This window comes from Raphanus sativus, chromosome 8, assembly GCF_000801105.2.
Source record: "Raphanus sativus cultivar WK10039 chromosome 8, ASM80110v3, whole genome shotgun sequence".
Classification (NCBI taxonomy): Eukaryota; Viridiplantae; Streptophyta; class Magnoliopsida; order Brassicales; family Brassicaceae; genus Raphanus; species Raphanus sativus.
The window spans coordinates 21,245,791-21,270,973 of NC_079518.1; the positions used below are offsets into that span (position 1 = coordinate 21,245,791).

At 34.1% G+C, this 25,183-nt stretch overlaps 1 protein-coding gene and 1 long non-coding RNA gene across 2 annotated transcripts; both read right to left on the reverse strand.

Annotated features, from left to right (window-relative positions):
• Positions 1–516: 516 nt before the first annotated feature.
• On the reverse strand, positions 517–2,150 carry LOC130498717 (uncharacterized). The gene is made up of 4 exons (XR_008937642.1): positions 1,992–2,150; positions 1,478–1,561; positions 1,199–1,344; positions 517–822 (listed from the first exon to the last, which is right to left on the reverse strand). It is a non-coding gene; the product is annotated as an uncharacterized LOC130498717 (long non-coding RNA).
• Positions 2,151–15,730: 13,580 nt separating this feature from the next.
• On the reverse strand, positions 15,731–17,453 carry LOC130494633 (uncharacterized). The gene is made up of 4 exons (XM_056992233.1): positions 17,285–17,453; positions 16,772–16,855; positions 16,493–16,638; positions 15,731–16,117 (listed from the first exon to the last, which is right to left on the reverse strand). Exons 1-4 carry the CDS (start codon positions 17,376–17,378, stop codon positions 15,950–15,952), a joined length of 492 nt encoding a protein of 163 aa, XP_056848213.1. The 5' UTR covers positions 17,379–17,453; the 3' UTR covers positions 15,731–15,949.
• Between the last annotated feature and the right edge of the window lie 7,730 nt (positions 17,454–25,183).

Sequence of the window (25,183 nt, forward strand, 5' to 3'; positions counted from 1 at the left end):
GATCAAAATCTATTAACAATTAAAATATAATCAGTTTTAAGAGGCTGGCCTGTATAAATTTGTTTTTTGATTCCTTGTCTAAAGATCTCAGTTAGAGTTGTAATTCTCTTTATATTTTAGACTCTCTTTATCTAATCTTTTAATATGAGACTTTGTTTCGTTTGATATCTTACATATACGCAGGAATATACACAATTGAGATGGAATCCTTCACAACCTTTTCTCGCAAACGACATGTTGTTTTTGTACTGATATATTTATTTATATTTATGGGTTTTCTAGATGAATGATGTCAATGGAGGATTCATCGGAAAGAAAAAAAAAGTTCTTGCTGAGTGCTGGTTCATAAAGAATGCCGGCAAGGAAGGATTAACCGCTCTGATAACACCTATCGTCTTCCTAGCCTTAGATCAATCTAAAGGAATAAGAAGAGCGTTTTTGGGTAGTTAAGACTTTTATTGTCTTCATTTATTTTAACAGTAGGGAATAGCAGAAGAAGCAAATACAAGAAGCAAATGTAGGAACCTGGACCCCTTGAAACGTGGAAGCAACAAAGTTGAAAAAGAAAGTGAGTTACTCTACTCCTTCACTAGAGGCAACAGAGTATGACTCAATTATTTGCTGAATGAAAACAAAATAAACAACGAGACTTTTTCAAACGATAGCTGGTTCTTTGTGTTCAGCTTCCTCTGCCAGTTCAAGGTTTTGAACACTTGTTGTCCCATTCAATGTGGTAGCCGAAGTAGGCATCTTGAACTTAATACACATGATTTCATCGCTGCTTCGCCAAAATTTAATTAAATACACATACTTGGACTCAACCTGCACTGGTTGGAAACCTTGACCGTTAAAAATACAAACCAAAAAGTATAAAAATGCTAGGATCTTCGAATAATTAAGCATCGATGGAAAACAGATGTTTGAAAGTTGTTCAAACGTGATTATAATCATTGTTGGATGTACATAACACTGAATATAATTGGTCTAAACTAAAAAGCATGCAAATATGAGTTTTTTGTAACCATTTTTAAAAATACCTTATTATGATTCTAACTTTATGTATATCAAAGTTGAGGGGTTGACCCATAAAATAGGCAAGGTGTGTATTTCCTAAAACTAGAACCTGCCTTAGGGTTGGAAGCAATCAAAATAACCAGGCTGTTTTGGTTTTATGTATATACACAGAAGTAAAAAATACCTCAGCAAACTCATAAGGAAGTCCCGTAACAGGTATCACAAAGTGGTTGCCATCACTAAGATGCAAACAAGAGCAGAGGTTTGCATGATAGTACACTACCTTCCCAACTTGAACACCCACCTCTATCGATCCCACCATAGTATATTCTGCATTAGTCAAAATATGATATCAGAAATAAAACATTTGAAATTATTATTAAGAAAAAATATTAGAAACTATGAGAAATAAACGATCGAGAGAGTTGAAACTCTAGGAATATAATAAGAAATTATTACGTACTTGCTAAACCTGATACGGTAACAGCGTGGGGTTGGTCGGAATGGGTCTTCAGATCAGTGACCTCTATGTAATTGGAACTCTGGTCTATAACATTTGAACAGATAAATCGTGGAAGTTATGGCGAGTCATGACAGGTAAAAAAAAAAAATTTTATACAACTTAACGAAGATAAATCCAATAACAATTATTGAATTGGTCTGTCAAAAAATAGGTTTAGCCAAATAGATACTTTACACACAGAGTTAAGTAATTAACCAAAACATATATCTTGATAAACTCTAACAAATCGATCAGTTTTATTACAGATAAGATAATAGTATGCATAAATAGGCAGGCTCAATTCAATAATGTTGGATGCTTACAATTTTATTTGCAAAAAGAAAAGAAGGTTAAACTAATGTATTAATTTCTGAGGGAAACTATACTTAGATTAAATTTATCATCACACCTAATTAAACAAACACAGAGATTTACAAAAATAGCAAAAAAATCAGGATTAGCAAATAGATCTTACTTGGGTTGCAGAATTCAAAATCGAGAGCATGAAAAGGTGGGAAGAAGAGTATGACGACGAAAATAACAGAGGTTGGAAGTGAGACATAGCCATGACTCGATCAGCTTGTTACTCTTCAACAAGGAATAGATTTTTTTTTTAACTCAGTTTGTGATACTTGATATGGTATAATGCCCACTGTCTTATAGCCTACAGATTATCATGTCTGGTGAACTAAAGGGTTTCTACACCATGCGCATGATAGCATATTTTTAAAAGTTAAAATTATTTATTCAATTAAAATTTAATCTACATTTTAATAATATTAGATTGTGGTTTTATCAGTATGAAAAACTTAAAATAATTATATGTAATTTGCTTTATTTCGTTGAACAAATTTTAGCTTATATTTTCAGATTTTGTTAAATTTTATTATAAAAAATCATTTTATTAATTAATTTTAGTTGAATACACAGAAGTAAAAAAAAAAACTAATTTACATCAATACAGTAAAAGCACAAGGTTCTCTCAAGTGATTGACACATCAGATTTTTAGAAGTCTATGAGAGTGACATGTCAATAAATGAAAAAAATTGAAAAACCAATCAAAATATTTTGATTCTACGCGTCGTTTTATGTTGTGCTTTACCTTTTCACCTTTGTTTATTTTACGATCACGAAGTAGAGAGAGATATATCAACGAAGGAACTCGACATCGAAGCAAGTAGTGGTGTTGGCGGCAGATTCAATGACCATCACTGTAACAACCTGTCCTGCGGAACCACCTGCCCATAGATCCAAGCTCACAGCGCTGCAGCGCACCGACCCCAACCCCTCTATTATGAGTTCTCACTAACTCGATAATTAGGTTGTTGGTGAGGTTCGAACCCCCGACCTCACCCTTTAACTGCATTCCCACAGGACAAGCTGTCACCAACAACCTAATTATGGAATGCTGTTAAAGGGTGAGGTCGGGGGTTCGGTAATCTCATATGGTTACAAGAAGAGATATAGCTACTCAGATGAGTCTGAAATAGATGAGTCCTAATAATAATCACGTTACTATTTATTTAAAACATTGCTTATTTTGGTGATTGAGCCTCTCTGCAGAAAATCTTGGTAGATGATAGGTGAGAGAAGTAAAAATGGAAAAGGAGCAACGATGATCAAGTGTCCAAAGAAAAGTGTCATGTCTTTAAGATTATCAAGAGAGTGCTATCTGAGGTTGAAGATAATTTTGGTATGTTCTACTTCTTTTTTCTTGGGATATCTCAGAACAGCTTTGAATTTTTCAAATTTTTTGTGAATGTTTGCATATGGCAAAGAGACAAAGAAGAAGAAGAAAGAAAATGTTGACCCTAACAAACCCAAGCTAATGTGACTCATGTGTATTATAAGCTTTCAGTTTATAGAAGGTTCTAAACTGCTACAAAAAATGTTTCACAGCAAAGATGCAAAGAAAGTTTTGACAGAGGAACGTCCTTAGACGAGCAACTTGGCAATCACTGTTCTAATCTCAGTTAATTGGAAGGTCTGTACAATTTTATATAATCATCTGCTTTTAATAACAGCCACTGCTTGAACTCTTCTTGATTATGAAAATGTGGGAATTAAAGCTGATCATGAAGTTGTTTACTTTTCTTCTTTTTGTAGGGACATAAGATTAAGGCATCTGTTTTTATATGCTTTACATTGATAGTGCTCAATTACCCTGTAAAGCTTACTCTCTCAAATAAGAGGTACAACTATAGTATTTAGGGATCGAATCACGAGGAGCTAGGGAACCAATTAAATCTAATAAATTAATCAATCCTAGGTGAAGTTGGTTTTAATGATGAAATGTAAATAACAATTCCTAAAATGAGCAAGGTAGTTGCTCTAACTAACAATATAATGGGTGTTTAAATGAATATGAAGAGTGCTAGACTTAGGGCTTTTATTCAGGAATGAAGATTATAATATCTATAAATGCCTAACAAGTTGCTTGCTTGATACTATAGAACTCAGTCGCTTAACTCTCAGGGATGTCTCACTGGTTTAAATAATCTAGATCTCTGGCCTCAACTGTCGTATGTTGACACAGAAAAAGAGTCGATCGATATCCTTTAGAGATATCGAGCAATACACCTTTCGCTCGGGGATCGATTCACCTGTCGGGATATCGATCGACGGCTTCTAGATATGCCTAGGCGCGAGCCGATAATGAACACTAGATCTCAAGGAGGGCGGTTAGCTCTTCTCCAAGGAGACACTAGTTCAAACAGATAATTCAAGATATCAAAGATCCTAGTGATCTATGTTCTAGTTAGCTACTCTAGAACAAACTTAGAGTGCAATCTATTTGATGAATATCACAACTTAGCAATTATAGTTTGGGGCTAATCCCACAAACCTATTTAAACCCTAGATCTAACAAGTAGACTACTCAGACATAGCTAAGCAATTCATAGTAATAGATAGATAAAAGAATTGCATAGATAAGGAGTAGAAAACAAATGGAGTTCACAAATCTCTCCAATCTCTCGAAACATATAAAACTCTAGTCTCTCTCTCACACTCTCTGCTTTTCTTAGACTCTTCAAAAGCTTGCCGTCAAAAACACTTAGCATGAATATTTAAGCATTTTGATTAGGTTAAAAAATCGTCAGGGGCAATCTCGTAATTTGGTGAAGTCTTGGTGAAGTAGTCGGCTAAACCATTTCGTCCTCGATATCGATCGACAACACTAGATGAGTGTCGATCGATTATAATCTTCTAGTACGCGGATCTTCTCAGCTACATCGATCAACAACTCTGGATGAGTATCGATCGATTCTTATCACAATGTTGACTTCCGACTTGGTTTTGAATGGTCAACTCGGGTGTATTATCTCTTGTACTCCAAAATGCTCCAAAAACATCACTTTATCATGAAACGTTCTTGAACCTGAAAACATACCTAACATGCTAGAAAACACATTAGTTATATAATAAAATACTAGTATACCATGGTAGAAAATGGGTGAAATCCATAGTATATCATACATCTTCTGGAAGATCAGGAAGGTTCATAACTTTCTTTTCTTTAGAAATGTTTTTCATGTCTGTGCTATTTATAGCTATCTAATTAGTTCTGTTTATTGATTTCCTTGCAGGTTGATTGGAGGTACTTGTTATATCAAAATTCTAAGGAGGATTTTTTTTTGTAAAGTTAGTGACATGTGTGATGAAAGAGAACTGGTGTGTAAAGTTAGTGATGCATATGTGGTCAAGATCATATAACTAAAGGATCTGATAAAATGAGATGTATACTCTTTTTCCTTTATCAATCCAATGTCGAATGAGTGTATTATTTTGTTCTCACATATATGTCGTTATGGATAAGTTCATGTATTGTTAAAATTACATTTTACATTGTTAAGATTATATGGTCTCCCCCACATATTTTCATGCTCATACATGTCACAGATGTATATTTTTATGAACAAGCTCTGCTAAAACAAACTCTAATATCATGCATTAAAGAAAATACACACACACACACACACACACACACACATATATATATATATATATATATATATTACAAAAAATACTCCTTACACAAAAACAATAAATTTACAAGTATATAAAGGTTTTTAAGATATAAAATAAATAAAAATTACTAAAAGTTCGAAATACAAAACAAACTCTATTGAAATCTACTCATCACAATTTTCACAGAAAAAATGTTAAAAACATTGAATTTAAACAAATGATAGTTATCAAACTAAAACATTTTAATAAAATTAACATAAAAGAAAAACCCCGCAGCGTAGCGCGGGTATTGACCTAGTTAATTCAATGAGTCAATTAACACTCACTGAACGAATATATTTTATGGCAATTATACACGAATAATTTGATAATTCGAAAATATGAGAAACTTTGAACTCAATCACTTGCTGCCATTACTCTATGATTGGTTGTTCTTACATCAATTTAAAGAACAATTCAAATTTTAAATATCTATAATAAAAGTATGATTATCCCCATCTTTTATATTTATATTCTAAAGTTAATATGAAACTTTTTTATATTTATAATTAGGTTATTAAATAAAAAGATCCACTAAATAATACACATAAGTTATTCTTATATTTTAAATAACTTATTGGTTGATCTATTCCAGTCTAGTTTCCTAGACCACCTCAAGCTTGAGTAATAGAGCAGCCGTTTACTTATAAAAAAAAAAACTTACCAAGGTAATGCTCTTTGGAAACAAGGTTTAAATGACTTCAAGCATCAATTCTCTACAACAAATACATGGGACTACTTGCGTTGGCCGCAAGGAGTTGGTCATATGGCACAAGCTTGTCTGGTTTTCACAGGCTATCCCCAGACAATCATTCATGGTATGGTTGGCATTTAGAGCAGGCTATCAACAGGTACTCAAATGAGACAATGGGGTATCACTCAAGGATGTTTTTTTTTTGGCGAAAGAAATGAAAGTAGAGATCACTTATATTTTGCATGCCTATACACATTTACTCTATGCAAAAATGTAGCAGGACGGTTACTTGGTCCATCCATCATGCCGAATTGTGATGATACATTTTCTAGTGTGCTAGTCCTTAATGCGAGCAAGATGGATATTATTCTAATGGGGAGGGTTTTCCATTCAGCAATCCACATGGTGTGGAGGGAAAGAAACTCTAGGCATCACGGGGGAGGGGGGGGATTGTCTTTCAGCGGAAAGACTAACTCGTAAATTGGACAGATCTATTCGAAATTCGGTTTACTTCTGTGCAGTATAAAGGAAATCATAAGCTGGAGGGACTATTAAAAAGATGGTAGCAGTAAGTTCATTTTGATCTTGACTCTTTGAGTGTGTTTTCTTTTCTAATTTTCAATTTCCAGCATTTTTCAATAATTGTACTCTAAAAGGAGATTTATAACAAATTCTTGTAAAAGTTACTTTCAAGCTTGATCAATAAATTTGATACTCCATCAAAAAAAATACTAAAATGTAAATTTCATAAATAAAATTGCCCAAGACACAATAAAGTGAAAGCCATGCAACCTTTTATAATAAGTCAAGTTATCATTTTTCTTTCAAAATCAATATGAAGACGAGACATATCAAATCATTTTTCAAATAATGTCTAGAGAATAAAAAATCTTATAATATTCTGCAAAATTAGTGGATCGACTCGAACCCACACTTGGCGAGCATAACGACAGTGGAACAATAGGTCTGGGAAGAGGTTTCTTTGTAAGAACTTTTGTTTCGTTATGAATGGAACAAGAACTGGATTTTCTCTAAGTATCAAAGGCCATTCGTACTATCAAAGCGTCTATAACCTAGAATAAACAGTGATAAACTGCCAATAGAGCGAGCAAAGTCTAAGAAAGTGGTCGACGGATCGCAGAGCCAACTAAGGAAAGTTAGGACATTCGGGAATGTGGGTTCCAAGTAAGGCAAGTTCAATTGGTCATCCTCGACGGGATTCTACAAAAGGAAGGTCGGGTCTGCGAGAGTCGTATAAGGAAATAATTGTAGAGATTAGGTCAATCCTTTGTGGGCAAAGTTTGGCCAATCAAAATTAGGAAACATCAATAAATTTCCGGCTTGGTGAGCAAGTCCAAGAGTAGTATAAAAATGAACATTCATCTCATTCTAGACACAAGTAAAAAAAAGTTAGAGATATTTCAGAGCAAGAATGTAGTTCTAGAGAGAGAGTTTCGGAAGTGAGGATCGAACGAGGAGGGTCGAAAGGATATTCTCCGGAAAACACAGTCAAGTTCAGATTCTTCTGTCTTTTAAGATCAGTCCAAGTGAGGATGTGATTCGTGGCGGTCCAGTAAGAACTGATTGTCTGGTATGATTCAGTAGGATCAAATTTATGGTTGAATATAATTCGTTTATGGAAAGTTTGTTCATTGTGTTCTTAGGAAAATGTATGACGGAATTCATTTATGGAAAATTCATTTTTGTGTTCTTAATAGATGTAGGTTGATAATTTTTTATGGAAAGTTCATTTATTCCGTTTTTACAAAATGCATGCTAGATTTGATGGATTGATAATTGAGAACCTAATGCATGAAATTATAATGCATTTAAGGAAGGGATAACTGAATTGAGTTAATTAAGGAAACTGATTAAAAGAATGTTATGGACCTTAGGTTTGGCTACGGGCCGTGATGGAACGACGGGTCACAGGTTAGCTACGGCCGCATGTTTATGGGCCTTCAGGTTGAAAGGTTAGGAAGGCTAAAATAATGAGAAATATTGTAATAGGATAGGTAAAGGAATGTTCAAACCGGATGCTAGGGTGTTAGTATTGATGGAGTATTTGATTATTGGAGTAGTAAGCAATATTGAGCTTCCTGACTGAGTATTTGTTTATGCTCATGCCTCGTTTTTTATGAAGGTGATGAGTAGTCCATCGGGACAATGAAGACTATCGTGGTGTGTTTTTATAAACTTGAGATTTTATTTGAGTGTTTTATGAATTTTATTCTGTTACTCTACATTATTTTTCTCGGATTTATTAATAACGTTGCAGTATTTGCTTAAGTTTATTTGGTGAAACTTTTATGAATTTACTTAGAAATTTTTTCGAGAATTTTAAATATTTCCGGGTTTGGGTGTTTTACAAAACCTCACTTAGGAGCCACAGAGGGGTTTAACCCCTGACACCAAGGTGGACGAGCCACTCAGAAAGACCATTGGGCCATGACTAACTTGGCTAATAGTAGCTAAATAGCGACCATAAAAGACTACCATATATTTCATAAGTTTCCCAAGTTGTCAAAAATTTCAGTAACAAATTTGTGAAGAGCTTTCGCGACTAAATAAAGACCTTTAAGAAAAATAATTGTAAGTTTAATGAGAGAGATGGAACAAGAACTGGATTTTCTCTAAGTATCAAAGGCCATTCGTACTATCAAAGCGTCTATAACCTAGAATAAACAGTGATAAACTGCCAATAGAGCGAGCAAAGTCTAAGAAAGTGGTCGACGGATCGCAGAGCCAACTAAGGAAAGTTAGGACATTCGGGAATGTGGGTTCCAAGTAAGGCAAGTTCAATTGGTCATCCTCGACGGGATTCTACAAAAGGAAGGTCGGGTCTGCGAGAGTCGTATAAGGAAATAATTGTAGAGATTAGGTCAATCCTTTGTGGGCAAAGTTTGGCCAATCAAAATTAGGAAACATCAATAAATTTCCGGCTTGGTGAGCAAGTCCAAGAGTAGTATAAAAATGAACATTCATCTCTCATTCTAGACACGAGTAAAAAAAGTTAGAGATATTTCAGAGCAAGAACGTAGTTCTAGAGAGAGAGTTTCGGAAGTGAGGATCGAGCGAGGAGGGTCGAAAGGATATTCTCCGGAAAACACAGTCAAGTTCAGATTCTTCTGTCTTTTAAGATCAGTCCAAGTGAGGATGTGATTCGTGGCGGTCCAGTAAGAACTGATTGTCTGGTATGATTCAGTAGGATCAAATTTATGGTTGAATATAATTCGTTTATGGAAAGTTTGTTCATTGTGTTCTTAGGAAAATGTATGACGGAATTCATTTATGGAAAATTCATTTTTGTGTTCTTAATAGATGTAGGTTGATATTTTTTTATGGAAAGTTCATTTATTCCATTTTTACAAAATGCATGCTAGATTTGATGGATTGATAATTGAGAACCTAATGCATGAAATTATAATGCATTTAAGGAAGGAATAACTGAATTGAGTTAATTAAGGAAACTGATTAAAAGAATGTTATGGACCTTAGGTTTGGCTACGGGCCGTGATGGAACGACGGGTCACAGGTTAGCTACGGCCGCATGTTTATGGGCCTTCAGGTTGAAAGGTTAGGAAGGCTAAAGTAATGAGAAATATTGTAATAGGATAGGTAAAGGAATGTTCAAACCGGATGCTAGGGTGTTAGTATTGATGGAGTATTTGATTATTGGAGTAGTAAGCAATATTGAGCTTCCTGACTGAGTATTTGTTTATGCTCATGCCTCGTTTTTTATGAAGGTGATGAGTAGTCCATCGGGACAATGAAGACTATCGTGGTGTGTTTTTATAAACTTGAGATTTTATTTGAGTGTTTTATGAATTTTATTCTGTTACTCTACATTATTTTTCTCGGATTTATTAATAACGTTGCAGTATTTGCTTAAGTTTATTTGGTGAAACTTTTATGAATTTACTTAGAAATTTTTTCGAGAATTTTAAATATTTCCGGGTTTGGGTGTTTCACAAAACATCACTTAGGAGCCACAGAGGGGTTTAACCCCTGACACCAAGGTGGACGAGCCACTCAGAAAGACCATTGGGCCATGACTAACTTGGCTAATAGTAGCTAAATAGCGACCATAAAAGACTACCATATATTTCACAAGTTTCCCAAGTTGTCAAAAATTTCAGTAACAAATTTGTGAAGAGCTTTCGCGACTAAATAAAGACCTTTAAGAAAAATAATTGTAAGTTTAATGAGAGAGAGAGAGAGAGAGAGAGAGAGAGAGAGAGAGAGAGAGAGAGAGAGAGAGAGAGAGAGAGAGAGAGAGAGAGAGAGAGAGAGAGAGAGAGAGTTCATTTTACTTAATTCATATCAGAACATTACAAGAATGATTTATAGGCAGAATTTAACAGCTATATTATTTTAATTTCCTTTGGTCATAGTCTTCCAGCGGCCTTTTTGCACCTTGTGGGAACCAAAATTCGCACCATCAATAAATCGTATAAATTAGTAAACTAGGAAACCCTAATTTCCCAGAGGTCCCGGATATCTGAGAAACCACACGCCAAGCAATCAGAACACGAGAATTAAAACGATAAAATAAGAAATCGTAAAAATAAAAGGAGAGCAAAGAAAGATCGAATTTCCGATTTCGCGTTTGAGTGTAACAACAAGGTAACGTGCTTCGGCAACGAGAGCTGTCGGCGAGATTCCTAGTCTAATACCCGAAGGTGGCTAAACCTAATTGAGTCGCAGCTCGAATAACAAAAACGGAAAAATGCCTAAATTTCTCTAAGTGCTAGTTTCCTGTGAAAAAGTTCTCTCCTATGCCTCTCGCCTTGAACTCCATATATACTTCCTTCTAGGTCGGTTTAAGCCTTCCTCTTTTGCCCTTAAGCCGTTATAGTCCAAAAAGTGGAGTTATTCCATTTTTCGATCTTCATGATTATCTGCGGAAACTTTCCATTTATTCGCGGAAACTGATGTTTATCCTCCAAGCATAAACCGTCGTAAGGTTTATGGGTTTTTAAGAAATCGTAAGTGAGCCTCGGATCAAGTTTAGGACTCTTTGGGCCGTCTTTTGATTTGAGACGTTTGGTACGATTTCTCCGATAAAGTTAAATTTCCGCGGTTTTATCGTAAACCAAACTGATGATCCCATTTGATCGAGAAATCAAGAAATGTTTAGCCGTGGTTTGCGGAAGATCGCAATAAAGATAGTCGAGAATGCATAGTGTTATGTCGTATCGTCGTTTAGGAAGCTTTCGACCGAGCTTTGTCCGATGCTCGGTCGCTATGTATCGTGGCTCGGTCGCTATAACGACCGAGCCGGACTTGCCTTTGGCTGCTTTGCGATGACCGAGTTGAACCTTTGCTGTTTGTCGACCTTTCGTTATTTCAAGTGATCGCGTTTTTAACAATGACACGACTTGGTCTTAGAGTTCGGTCGAAGTTCACTCCCTGTAGCGAGTGAACTTTTGGTCGAAGTTCACTCCCTATAGCGAGTGAACTTTTGGTATCGAGTGAACTTTTGGTAGCGAGTGAACTTTTGGTAGCGAGCGGACTTGTAGCGAGCGAGCTGTAGCGAGCAAGCTTGTAGCGACCGATCTTGTTCCGCGGACTGAAGTCTTTGTTTCGAGAACCCTTTGTCCGAGTATTCAAGCTTCAGTTTTACGATGAAAATATGATCTTGTCGCAAAGTTCTTCGTAGATATTCAAATGCTTGGATACTTTTCGCAAAGACATCATCGACGGTTTTTACGAATGTCTGGATCAAGGATAATGTTTTCCGTTGTTTTAAGAAATCGCTGTTTTAATTTCGATACTGCTCGAGTATTTTAAAACAAGATTTCTCCGCAAAATTCCTCGTAAAAAAAATTATTTCATAAAAATATTTTACGCTAGTTTTTATAGACGTTTGGATATGAACTTCGTTGTGACCGTTTTTGACCCCAACACACCTCCAGCGACCTTCTGTCTTGTGTGTATGGCCTTCTGGGATACTTTGCTTCTACAAGAGTACTTCTTGAACCACCTAATGCTTCAACTCCTCTTATCTTTATGTCTTCTGCCCAATACTCAGTCTTTTATCTTGAAATATGTCTTCAGGTCAATAATAAAATGGTAAAGAAAATGACACACTTAACTACCCTATTATCCGTAGTTATTTTTGGGTTTACTCCCTAAGGTGAATGTCAAGGTTCATCACTAATCCAATAACCAATGAAAAATTTTCAAGTCACATTATGTTTTTGAAATAGAAAGAGATAAAATAGTAGTAATTAATGATAAGAAAAAATTATATTGTTAACACCAACAGTTAAACTCTAAATCCTAAATTCTAAATCAAAAACACTATACCATAAACTCTTGAATAAATCCTACATATTAGGAAACACCTAAAGTCCTAAATCCTAAATTGTAAACCCTAAAACCTAAAAAATAAGTCCTAAATCTTTGGATAAACCCTAAACCCTAAGCCTCAGACAACGAAACAAGTACAGAGGTTCAATTGTCCGAACACACCGACAATCTCACTGGACAAATGAATCAGGCCAAGTAAGCCAGCCAACTCGCCATTTTGGCGAGTAGGACAAGCCCCAACTCGCCAAAATGACGAGTTGGACCCAACAAGATAACCAACAAGTTTGGCGAGTTGGACGAAGAAGCATGGCCAATTCGCCAAATGACGAGTTGGACCAAGAAACATGGCCAACTCGCCATTTTGGCGAGTTCGACCAAGCATGATGGCCAACTCTCCATTTTGGCGAGTTTGATTGCCCAATCCATCTTCATCCCGTGCTCATAAATTTTTGGATAAACTCTAATTCCTCGGATAAACCCAAAATCTTGAATAAATCCTAAACCTTTGGGTAAACCATAAACTCTTGCATAAATCTTAAACCCAATGGAAGACATATTAGAATTTACCCAAGGATTTAAGGCTAACCCATGAGTTTAAAGTTTATCCATGGATTTAGGGTTTAAGATTTAAAATTTAGGATTTACGATTTAACTGATGGCGTTAACAATATTAGAAAGTTGGATGTGGATGTGGATGGGTTTGGATGGACAATTCAGGAAATATTCAACTCATGAGGACCCGTAATTTGAGTCGTCGTGAATCATCATTGCATTCGGAAGTGGAGGTGCTGCGATGGACAATGGAAAATATGCTTCAACACTTTACATGCCAGAGATTTGGAACAGACTGCAAGGAGTTGATGGCAATGTTAAAGGAACCTTCTGCGTGGCCGAGGTTTGTAACAGAATTGGTGAAGATAGAGACGCTGCTAATATGTTTCCTGGACTTTGAGATCATCCATGTTCTTTGAGCTCGCAATCATCTTTCTAATTTCTTAGCTAAAACAGCTAGATCTTTTCATAGGGATTTATTTTTTGTTGGTTGTTCTATTTCGGTCTGGTTATCCAGACCACCTCAAGTTTGAGTAATAAAATGGCCGTTTGACGTAAAAAAAAATATTAAAAAGTTTTTCTTTTACTATTTTATATTTATTTTTATCGTTGTTTAGTTTTCAAAAATATAACGTGAGTTGGAAATATTTATTTGGTTATTGGGTTATTCCACTACTCCGATATTGCAATATTCTTGTTAATATAATTAGTCACAAATTGCTAACTAAAAGTGAGAATTTGGATTTTGTTTCTAGTTTTAGATTTAAAAGCTGGAATCAAACATAAATATTACTAACGGAAATTTGTTATGAACCATATACAATGTTTCTTCCATAATTCAAAACCCAATAACAGATTTGGGTATATATAATTTGGTACACAAAAGCACAAAACTAAAACAAGTTTGGGACCCATTCGTTAACGTGAGTTTTGTTTCTAGTTGCATAATTGTACTATGACTTTTTGGCAATTAACCTCACTCGCTGAATTAGGTGAAGTAACTGAATCACACTTTGCACGTTTCTACCACCTTCTTAAGGAGGGACTATTTTGCCACCAAATCAATATTATTTTTTCATAACGCTGGATAACATATTGCATCATCATATAATTTCTAAATCTATTATATATGATAATTAACTACCTCCAATATATGTAATTTGATGAACAGTTTCACGGAAAAGGATTCCATGTTGAAACTCTCCCTGAAATAGATAAATTGATAGACGGTTCTACATGTACGACATTTTCAATATAGACTATTTTGTCACCTAATCAATACTATTAAAACATGATCATCCATGATTTATATCCTTAATAAAAATTGTACTTTTGCCAAAAACACTTTTGTTTTTAAAAATGATAATGAAATTCATTAATGGTATTTAAGTCTTTTAATTTTGAACCTACATATGTTAACTTTAAATCTAATATAAGTATTATATGTTTAAATATTGGACATACATGTCTTATTAACCCTTGATAAATTAACAAACATAATGACATTAACATATTATTATTTTAAACTTATGTATATTCAACATAGATAATTTGAATATTATACATATATTCAATACAAACGAAAATTCTATATTTTGCACCATATATCATTTACATATTTGATATCATTTTTGTGTATAATATTATTTAGTGATCAGAAATGAATATATACCCCCAAAATTATAAAAATGTTATTTACTATGGAATTTTATACATAAAATGATATTGCAATTATGAGTGTTTAAGAATATTTTAAAAATTATCATAAATTTTAAATTTAAATCTAAAAATAAAATGGAAATTTATAATATGTTACTAATAACGGGAATAAACTAATAGTGTCATATCAATAAGTTTTTTAAAATTATTATTTTCTTATTTGAATGACATAATACATTTTTTATCAAAGTCTAAAGAATCACAATTTAATATAATATTAAAGAGTATATGAGAAACTTAATAAAATCACTAGAAATATTATCAGTTATTTGTGTTTTTATTGGACCAATGGTATCAGATCGCGGGTTACTAGCGAATCTTTGGGTTTTTATTGGATTCTATCGAATTTTTAATCAACGTATTTTTCATTAACTCCGAACCGGATTATATACAAGGTATTGGGTTTATCGGTTCAACTACAGATCTGAATTGGATATGAAAACACTTATTAGAAATCAAAATTTTTATAGAACAACTTTTAGATTATTATTTTTATAATAAATGGAAAAACAAACTCCCATTTTAAGCATGGATCAAAATCTATTAACAATTAAAATATAATCAGTTTTAAGAGGCTGGCCTGTATAAATTTGTTTTTTGATTCCTTGTCTAAAGATCTCAGTTAGAGTTGTAATTCTCTTTATATTTTAGACTCTCTTTATCTAATCTTTTAATATGAGACTTTGTTTCATGGAATCCTTCACAACCTTTTCTCGCAAACGACATGTTGTTTTTGTACTGATATATTTATTTATATTTATGGGTTTTCTAGATGAATGATGTCAATGGAGGATTCATCGGAAAGAAAAAAAAAGTTCTTGCTGAGTGCTGGTTCATAAAGAATGCCGGCAAGGAAGGATTAACCGCTCTGATAACACCTATCGTCTTCCTAGCCTTAGATCAATCTAAAGGAATAAGAAGAGCGTTTTTGGGTAGTTAAGACTTTTATTGTCTTCATTTATTTTAACAGTAGGGAATAGCAGAAGAAGCAAATACAAGAAGCAAATGTAGGAACCTGGACCCCTTGAAACGTGGAAGCAACAAAGTTGAAAAAGAAAGTGAGTTACTCTACTCCTTCACTAGAGGCAACAGAGTATGACTCAATTATTTGCTGAATGAAAACAAAATAAACAACGAGACTTTTTCAAACGATGGCTGGTTCTTTGTGTTCAGCTTCCTCTGCCAGTTCAAGGTTTTGAACACTTGTTGTCCCATTCAATGTGGTAGCCGAAGTAGGCATCTTGAACTTAATACACATGATTTCATCGCTGCTTTCCCAAAATTTAATTAAATACACATACTTGGACTCAACCTGCACTGGTTGGAAACCTTGACCGTTAAAAATACAAACCAAAAAGTATAAAAATGCTAGGATCTTCGAATAATTAAGCATCGATGGAAAACAGATGTTTGAAAGTTGTTCAAACGTGATTATAATCATTGTTGGATGTACATAACACTGAATATAATTGGTCTAAACTAAAAAGCATGCAAATATGAGTTTTTTGTAACTATTTTAAAAATACCTTATTATGATTCTAACTTTATGTATATCAAAGTTGAGGGGTTGACCCATAAAATAGGCAAGGTGTGTATTTCCTAAAACTAGAGCCTGCCTTAGGGTTGGGAGCAATCAAAATAACCAGGCTGTTTTGGTTTTATGTATATACACAGAAGTAAAAAATACCTCAGCAAACTCATAAGGAAGTCCCGTAACAGGTATCACAAAGTGGTTGCCATCACTAAGATGCAAACAAGAGCAGAGGTTTGCATGATAGTACACTACCTTCCCAACTTGAACACCCACCTCTATCGATCCCACCATAGTATATTCTGCATTAGTTAAAATATGATATCAGAAATAAAACATTTGAAATTATTATTAAGAAAAAATATTAGAAACTATGAGAAATAAACGATCGAGAGAGTTGAAACTCTAGGAATATAATAAGAAATTATTACGTACTTGCTAAACCTGATACGGTAACAGCGTGGGGTTGGTCGGAATGGGTCTTCAGATCAGTGACCTCTATGTAATTGGAACTCTGGTCTATAACATTTGAACAGATAAATCGTGGAAGTTATGGCGAGTCATGACAGGTAAAAAAACATGATTTATACAACTTAACGAAGATAAATCCAATAACAATTATTGAATTGGTCTGTCAAAAAATAGGTTTAGCCAAATAGATACTTTACACACAGAGTTAAGTAATTAACCAAAACATATATCTTGATAAACTCTAACAAATCGATCAGTTTTATTACAGATAAGATAATAGTATGCATAAATAGGCAGGCTCAATTCAATAATATTGGATGCTTACAATTTTATTTGCAAAAAGAAAAGAAGGTAAAACTAATGTATTAATTTCTGAGGGAAACTATACTTAGATTAAATTTATCATCACACCTAATTAAACAAACACAGAGATTTACAAAAATAGCAAAAAAATCAGGATTAGCAAATAGATCTTACTTGGGTTGCAGAATTCAAAATTGAGAGCATGAAAAGGTGGGAAGAAGAGTATGACGACGAAAAATAACAGAGGTTGGAAGTGAGACATAGCCATGACTCGATCAGCTTGTTACTCTTCAACAAGGAATAGATTTTTTTTTTAACTCAGTTTGTGATACTTGATATGGTATAATGCCCACTGTCTTATAGCCTACAGATTATCAATGTCTGGTGAACTAAAGGGTTTCTACACCATGCGCATGATAGCATATTTTTTAAAGTTATAATTATTTATTCCATTAAAATTTAATCTACATTTTAATAATATTAGATTGTGGTTTTATCAGTATGTAAAACTTAAAATAATTATATGTAATTTGCTTTATTTCGTTTAACAAATTTTAGCTTATATTTTCAGATTTTGTTAAATTTTATTATAAAAATCATTTTATTAATTAATTTTAGTTGAATACACAGAAGTAAAAAAAAAACTAATTTACATCAATACAGTAAAAGCACAAGGTTCTCTCAAGTGATTGACACATCAGATTTTTAGAAGTCTATGAGAGTGACATGTCAATAAATGAAAAAAATTGAAAAACCAATCAAAACATTTTGATTCTACACGTCGTTTTATGTTGTGCTTTACCTTTTCACCTTTGTTTATTTTACGATCACAAAGTAGAGAGAGATATATCAACGAAGGAACTCGACATCGAAGCAAGTAGTGGTGTTGGCGGCAGATTCAATGACCATCAATGTAACAACCTGTCCTGCGGAACCACCTGCCCATAGATCCAAGCTCACAGCGCTGCAGCGCACCTACCCCAACCCCTCTATTATGAGTTTTCACTAACTCCATAATTAGGTTGTTGGTAAGGTTCGAACCCCCGACCTCACCCTTTAACTGCATTCCCACATGACAAGCTGTCACCAACAACCTAATTATGGAATGCTGTTAAAGGGTGAGGTCGGGGGTTCGGTAATCTCATATGGTTTCAAGAAGAGATATAGCTACTCAGATGAGTCTGAAATAGATGAGTCCTAATAATAATCACGTTACTATTTATTTCAAACATTGCTTATTTTGGTGATTGAGCCTCTCTGCAGAAAATCTTGGTAGATGATAGGTGAGAGAAGTAAAAATGGAAAAGGAGCAACGATGATCAAGTGTCCAAAGAAACGTGTCATGTCTTTAAGGTTATCAAGAGAGCGCTATCTGAGGTTGAAGATAACTTTGGTATGTTCTACTTCTTTTTTCTGGGGATATCTCAGAACAGCTTTGAATTTTTCAATTTTTTTGTGAATGTTTGCATATGGCAAAGAGACAAAGAAGAAGAAAGAAAATGTTGACCCTAACAAACCCAAGCTAATGTGACTCATGTGTATTATAAGCTTTCAGTTTATAGAAGTTTCTAAACTGTTACAAAAAATTATTCACAGCAAAGATGCAAAGAAAGTTTTGACAGAGGAACGTCCTTGGACGAGCAACTTGGCAATCACTGTTCTAATCTCAGTGAATTGGAAGGTCTGTACAATTTTCTATAATCATCTGCTTTTAATAACAGCTACTGCTTGAACTCTTCTTGATTATGAAAATGTGGGAATTAAAGCTGATCATGAAGTTGTTTACTTTTCTTCTTTTTGTAGGGACATAAGATTAAGGCATCTGTTTTTATATGCTTTACATTGATAGTGCTCAAATTACGCTGTAAAGCTTACTCTCTCAAATAAGAGGTACAACTGTAGTTTTAGGGATCGAATCACGAGGAGCTAGGGAACCAATTAAATCTAATCAATTAATCAATCCTAGGTGAAGTTGGTTTTAATAATGAAATGTAAATAACAATTCCTAAAATGAGCAAGGTAGTTGCTCTAACTAACAATATGATGGGTGTTTAAATGAATATGAAGAGTGCTAGACTTAGGGCTTTTATTCAGGAATGAAGATTATAATATCTATAAATGCCTAACAAGTTGCTTGCTTGATACTATAGAACTCAGTCGCTTAACTCTCAGTGATGTCTCACTGGTTTAAATAATCTAGATCTCTGGCCTCAACTGTCGTATGTTGACACAGAAAAAGAGTCGATCGATATCCTTTAGAGATATCGAGCGATACACCTTTCGCTCGGTGATCGATTCACCTGTCAGGATATCGATCGACGGCTTCTAGATATGCCTAGGCGCGAGCCGATAATGAACACTAGATCTCAAGGAGGGCGGTTAGCTCTTCTCCAAGGAGACACTAGTTCAAACAGATAATTCAAGATATCAAAGATCCTAGTGATCTATGTTCTAGTTAGCTACTCTAGAACAAACTTAGAGTGCAATCTATTTGATGAATATCACAACTTAGCAATTATAGTTTGGGGCTAATCCCACAAACCTATTTAAACCCTAGATCTAACAAGTAGACTACTCAGACATAGCTAAGCAATTCATAGTAATAGATAGATAAAAGAATTGCATAGATAAGGAGTAGAAAACAAATGGAGTTCACAAATCTCTCCAATCTCTCAAAACATATAAAACTCTAGTCTCTCTCTCACACTCTCTGCTTTTCTTAGACTCTTCAAAAGCTTGCCGTCAAAAACACTTAGCATGAATATTTAAGCATTTCCATTAGGTTAAAAACTCGTCAGGGGCAATCTCGTAATTTGGTGAAGTCTTGGTGAAGTAGTCGGCTAAACCATTTCGTCCTCGATATCGATCGACAACACTAGATGAGTATCGATCGATTATAATCTTCTAGTACGCGGATCTTCTCAGCTACATCGATCGACAACTCTGGATGAGTATCGATCGATTCTTATCACAATGTTGACTTCCGACTTGGTCTTGAATGGTCAACTCGGGTGTATTATCTCTTGTACTCCAAAATGCTCCAAAAACATCACTTTATCATGAAACGCTCCTGAACCTGAAAACATACCTAACAGGCTAGAAAACACATTAGTTATATAATAAAATACTAGTATATCATGGTAGAAAATGGGTGAAATCCATGGTATATAATACATCTTCTGGAAGATCAGGAAGGTTCATAACTTTCTTTTCTTTAGAAATGTTTTTCATGTCTGTGCTATTTATAGCTATCTAATTAGTTATGTTTATTGATTTCCTTGCAGGTTGATTGGAGGGACTTGTTATATCAAAATTCTAAGGAGGATTTTTTTTTGTAAAGTTAGTGACATGTGTGATGAAAGAGAACTGGTGTGTAAAGTTAGTGATGCATATGTGGTCAAGATCATATAACTAAAGGATCTGATAAAATGAGATCTATACTCTTTTTCCTTTATCAATCCAATGTCGAATGAGTGTATTATTTTGTTCTCACATATATGTCGTTATGGATAAGTTCATGTATTGTTAAAATTACATTTTACATTGTTAAGATTATATGGTCTCCCCCACATATTTTCATGCTCATACATGTCACAGATGTATATTTTTATGAACAAGCTCTGCTAAAACAAACTCTAGTATCATGCATTAAAGAAAATACACACACACACACACATATATATATATATATTACAAAAAATACTCCTTACACAAAAACAATAAATTTACAAGTATATAAATATTTTTAAGATATAAAATAAATAAAAATTACTAAAAGTTCGAAATCCAAAACAAACTCTATTGAAATCTACTCATTACAATTTTCACAGAAAAAATGTTAAAAACATTGAATTTAAACAAATGATAGTTATCAAACTAAAACATTTTAATAAAAATTAACATAAAAGAAAAACCCCGCAACGTAGCGCGGGTATTGACCTAGTTAATTCAATGAGTCAATTAACACTCACTGAACGAATATATTTTATGGCAATTATACACGAATAATTTAATAATTCGAAAATATGAGAAACTATTGAACTCAATCATTTGCTGCCATTACTCTATGATTGGTTGTTCTTACATCAATAAAGTACAATTCAAATATTTTGAATATCTATAATAAAAGTATGATTATCCACAATTTTTATATTTATATTCTAAAGTTAATATGAAACTTTTTTATATTTATAATTAGGTTATTAAGTAAAAAGATCCACTAAATAATAAGTTATTCTTATATTTTAAATAACTTATTGGTTTATCTATTCCGGTCTAGTTTTCTAGACCATCTCAAGTTTGAGTAATAGAGCAGCCGTTTGCTATAAAAAAAAAACTTACCAAGGTAATGCTCATTGGAAACAAGGTTTAAATGACTTCAAGAATCAATTCTCTACAACAAATACATGGGACTACTTGCGTTGGCCGCAAGGAGTTGGTCATATGGCACAAGCTTCTCTGGTTTTCGCAGGCTATCCCCAGACAATCATTCATGGTATGCTTGGCATTTAGAGCAGGCTATCAACAGGTACTCAAATGAGACAATGGGGTATCACTCAAGGATGTTTTTTTTTTGGCGAAAGAAATGAAAGTAGAGATCACTTATATTTTGCATGCCTATACACATTTACTCTATGGAAAAATGTAGCAGGACGGTTACTTGGTCCATCCATCATGCCGAATTGTGATGATACATTTTCTAGTGTGCTAGGCCTTAATGCGAGCAAGATGGATATTATTCTAATGGGGAGGGTTTTACATTCAGCAATCCACATGGTGTTGGGGGGGGGGGATTGTCTTTCAGGGGAAAGACAAACTCGTAAATTGGACAGATATATTCGAAATTCGGATTACTTCTGTGCAGTTAAAGAAAATCATAAGCTGGAGGGACTATTAAAAAGATGGTTAGCAGTAAGTTCATTTTGATTTTGACTATTTGAGTGTGTTTTCTTTTCTATTTTTCAATTTCCAGCATTTTTCAATAATTGTGCTCTAGAAGGAGATTTATAACAAATTCTTGTAAAAGTTACTTTCAAGCTTGATCAATAAATTTGATATTCCATCAAAAAAATAACTAAAATGTAAATTTCATAAATAAAATTGTCCAAGACACAATAAAGTGAAAGCCATGCCACCTTTTATACTAAGTCAAGTTATCATTTTTCTTTCAAAATCAATGAGAAATACTTGGGTTCACCCCTAGAGTGAACTTTTAGGCTCACCCAACCAATAGGATTTCGTTATTTCATATTCAGTATCTTTTAAAAAAGGAAACAATATACTGTCAAATTATATTATGTTTTTAAAATAAATATAAATAGAAAATAATAGTAGTCACAAAAAAAGATTTTATATTTAAAATACCGTCATCAAAACACTAAACCCTAAATTCTAAACCCTAAATCATAAACCTTAAATCCATGGTAAACCCTTGGATAAATCTTAAATTTTTGGATTGTTTTTTTAAAATATTTTTAACCAAATCAGTAAAACACTAAACCCTAAACCCTAAATACTAAACCCTAAACCCTTGGGTAAATCATAAACCCTTGGTAATCATAAACCCTTGGATAAATCCTAAACCATAGGATTTAGAATTTATCCAAGCATTTTGGATTTACCAAGGGTTTAGAGTTTATCCAGGGGTTTAGGGTTTAGGATTTAGGATTTAGGGTTTAGGGTTTAGTATTTGGCTGATGGTATTAAAATGTATTTTTCTAAAACTTATTTTTGTTTGCAACTAATATTAATTTTTATTTTTTAGTTTAAAAATATTAATATAATTTGACAATATTTTGTTTCCTTTTTTAAAAGATACTGAATATGAAATAACGAAATCCTATTGGTTGGGTGAACCTAAAAGTTCACTCTAGGGGTGAACCCAAGAATTTCTCAAAATCAATATGAAGACGAGACATATCAAATCATTTTTCAAATAATGTCTAGAGAATAAAAAATCTTATAATATTCTGCAAAATTAGTGGATCGACTCGAACCCACACTTGGCGAGCATAACGACAGTGGAACAATAAGTCTGGGAAGAGGTTTCTTTGTAAGAACTTTTGTTTCGTTATGAATGGAACAAGAACTGGATTTTCTCTAAGTATCAAAGGCCATTCGTACTATCAAAGCATCTATAACCTAGAATAAACAGCGATTAACTGCCAATAGAGCGATCAATGTCTAAGAAAGTGTTGACGGATCACAGAGACAACTAAGGAAAGTTAGGACATTCGGGAATGTGGGTTCCAAGTAAGGCAAGTTCAATTGGTCATCCTCGACGGGATTCTACAAAAGGAAGGTCGGGTCTGCGAGAGTCGTATAAGGAAATAATTGTAGAGATTAAGTCAATCTGATATTCGTGTATACGCACACCAATTAACCTAATGTGCACACTACCACAATCGAATGGTATGTCGATGTAGCACTTTAGGATCGAATCCACAGAGACCAACTATTACACTTTATTTCTATGGGATCAAAATCAAGCTAAGACAAATATGGGGTTTTGTTTTGAGGGTAACGTGCAAAGCAAGTAAAATAATATAAATGAGAATTCAATTTAAAGAGAAGCCAGCCTAGGGTTACTTCATCGGGTGTTAATACTTGTGAGCTAAACAATTATTCAAGTGCTAATAAGAACAGTCTAGAACTCGGATCACTCAAGTAGAACAGTCCACTGTCGTAGCACTGCTCCTATGCTGATCGATCTCACCGTTTAACTGTCGTTGAGGTGAGAAGCGATCGCAAGCAATAGAGATCAGGTCCGATATGTTCACAAAACACCCTAATATCTAGTTTCGCTGATTAGGGATGCAATGATCATTCACAACAAATCTAGCAACCTATTACACGGTTAATGAACATGTTAAACCTATGATCTAACATTAAGCGGCCAGTTTAATGCAAGCAGTAAGAATGGTTATGAATGAAGACAATCGAGTGATTCACTTATCTATGTTTAGCTCACGAAATCAACACCCTAGAACCCTAGACAAGCTAGCCGACTACTCAGCCATGAAAAGAGAAAACACAGAGTTCATAGATGAATAATACTGCATAAATATAACATAAACAAAGAGAGGGTTCAGGATGATCTTCTCTAAACGAGAGAGAGATGGAGCCTTCTCCCTTTACAAATAGCAAAATCCTCAAATCCTAAAGTCTCCAATGGTTTCTTGTGTCTAGAATAGCGTAGTATCATGTAGAAAAATAGAAAATAAGATATATCAAAGCCACATGCGGCTGGGAGAGAAAAAGAGGATAATTAGGGTAAATCCCGAGATGTTGTATTTTCCTTATTCGTCGGGAACAACCGCGGGATCACTCTGTCTGCTTGTTCCGCTTGATCGGGAACAGTCATCAGACTGTTCTACGTGAAAATCACCAAACTGCATTGATTTCTACCTCTTTTGCTCCAACAGGTCCATCTCCCATCCAGTGCAACTCCAGACCTGTAATGACTCGAAAAGGACTAGAAAAACTCGATAAAGACTTGAAAACAAATTAGAAAACATATATACAATGATGTATAAAACACCATATATCACAATCCTTTGTGGGCAAAGTTTGGCCAATCAAAATTAGGAAACATCAATAAATTTCCAGCTTGGTGAGCAAGTCCAAGAGTAGTATGAAAATGGACATTCATCTCTCATTCTAGACAGAAGTAAAAAACAAGTTAGAGATATTTCAGAGCAAGAACGTAGTTCTAGAGAGAGAGTTTCGAAGTTAGGATCGAGCGAGGAGGGTCGAAAGAATATTCTCCGGAAAACACAGTCAAGTTCAGATTCTTCTGTCTTTTAAGATCAGTCCAAGTGAGGATGTGATTCGTGGCGGTCCAGTAAGAATTGATTGTCTGGTATGATTCAGTAGGATCAAATTTATGGTTGAATATAATTCGTTTATGGAAAGTTTGTTCATTGTGTTCTTAGGAAAATGTGTGATGAAATTCATTTATGGAAAATTCATTTTTGTGTTCTTAAGAGATGTAGGTTGGTAATTTTTTATGGAAAGTTCATTTATTCCATTTTTACGAAATGCATGCTAGATTTGATGGAATGATAATTGAGA

Bases quoted from the DNA above. Each gene is read 5' to 3' on its own strand.
- LOC130494633 (XM_056992233.1), bottom strand. From the start codon at position 17,378: ATGGCTATGTCTCACTTCCAACCTCTGTTATTTTTCGTCGTCATACTC. The intron at 16,856-17,284 runs GTAAGATCTATT...CAAATGTTATAG, and splicing joins TTTTGAATTCTGCAACCCAA to ACCAGAGTTCCAATTACATA. The intron at 16,118-16,492 runs GTATTTTTTACT...CAACCAGTGCAG, and splicing joins TTCCTTATGAGTTTGCTGAG to GTTGAGTCCAAGTATGTGTA.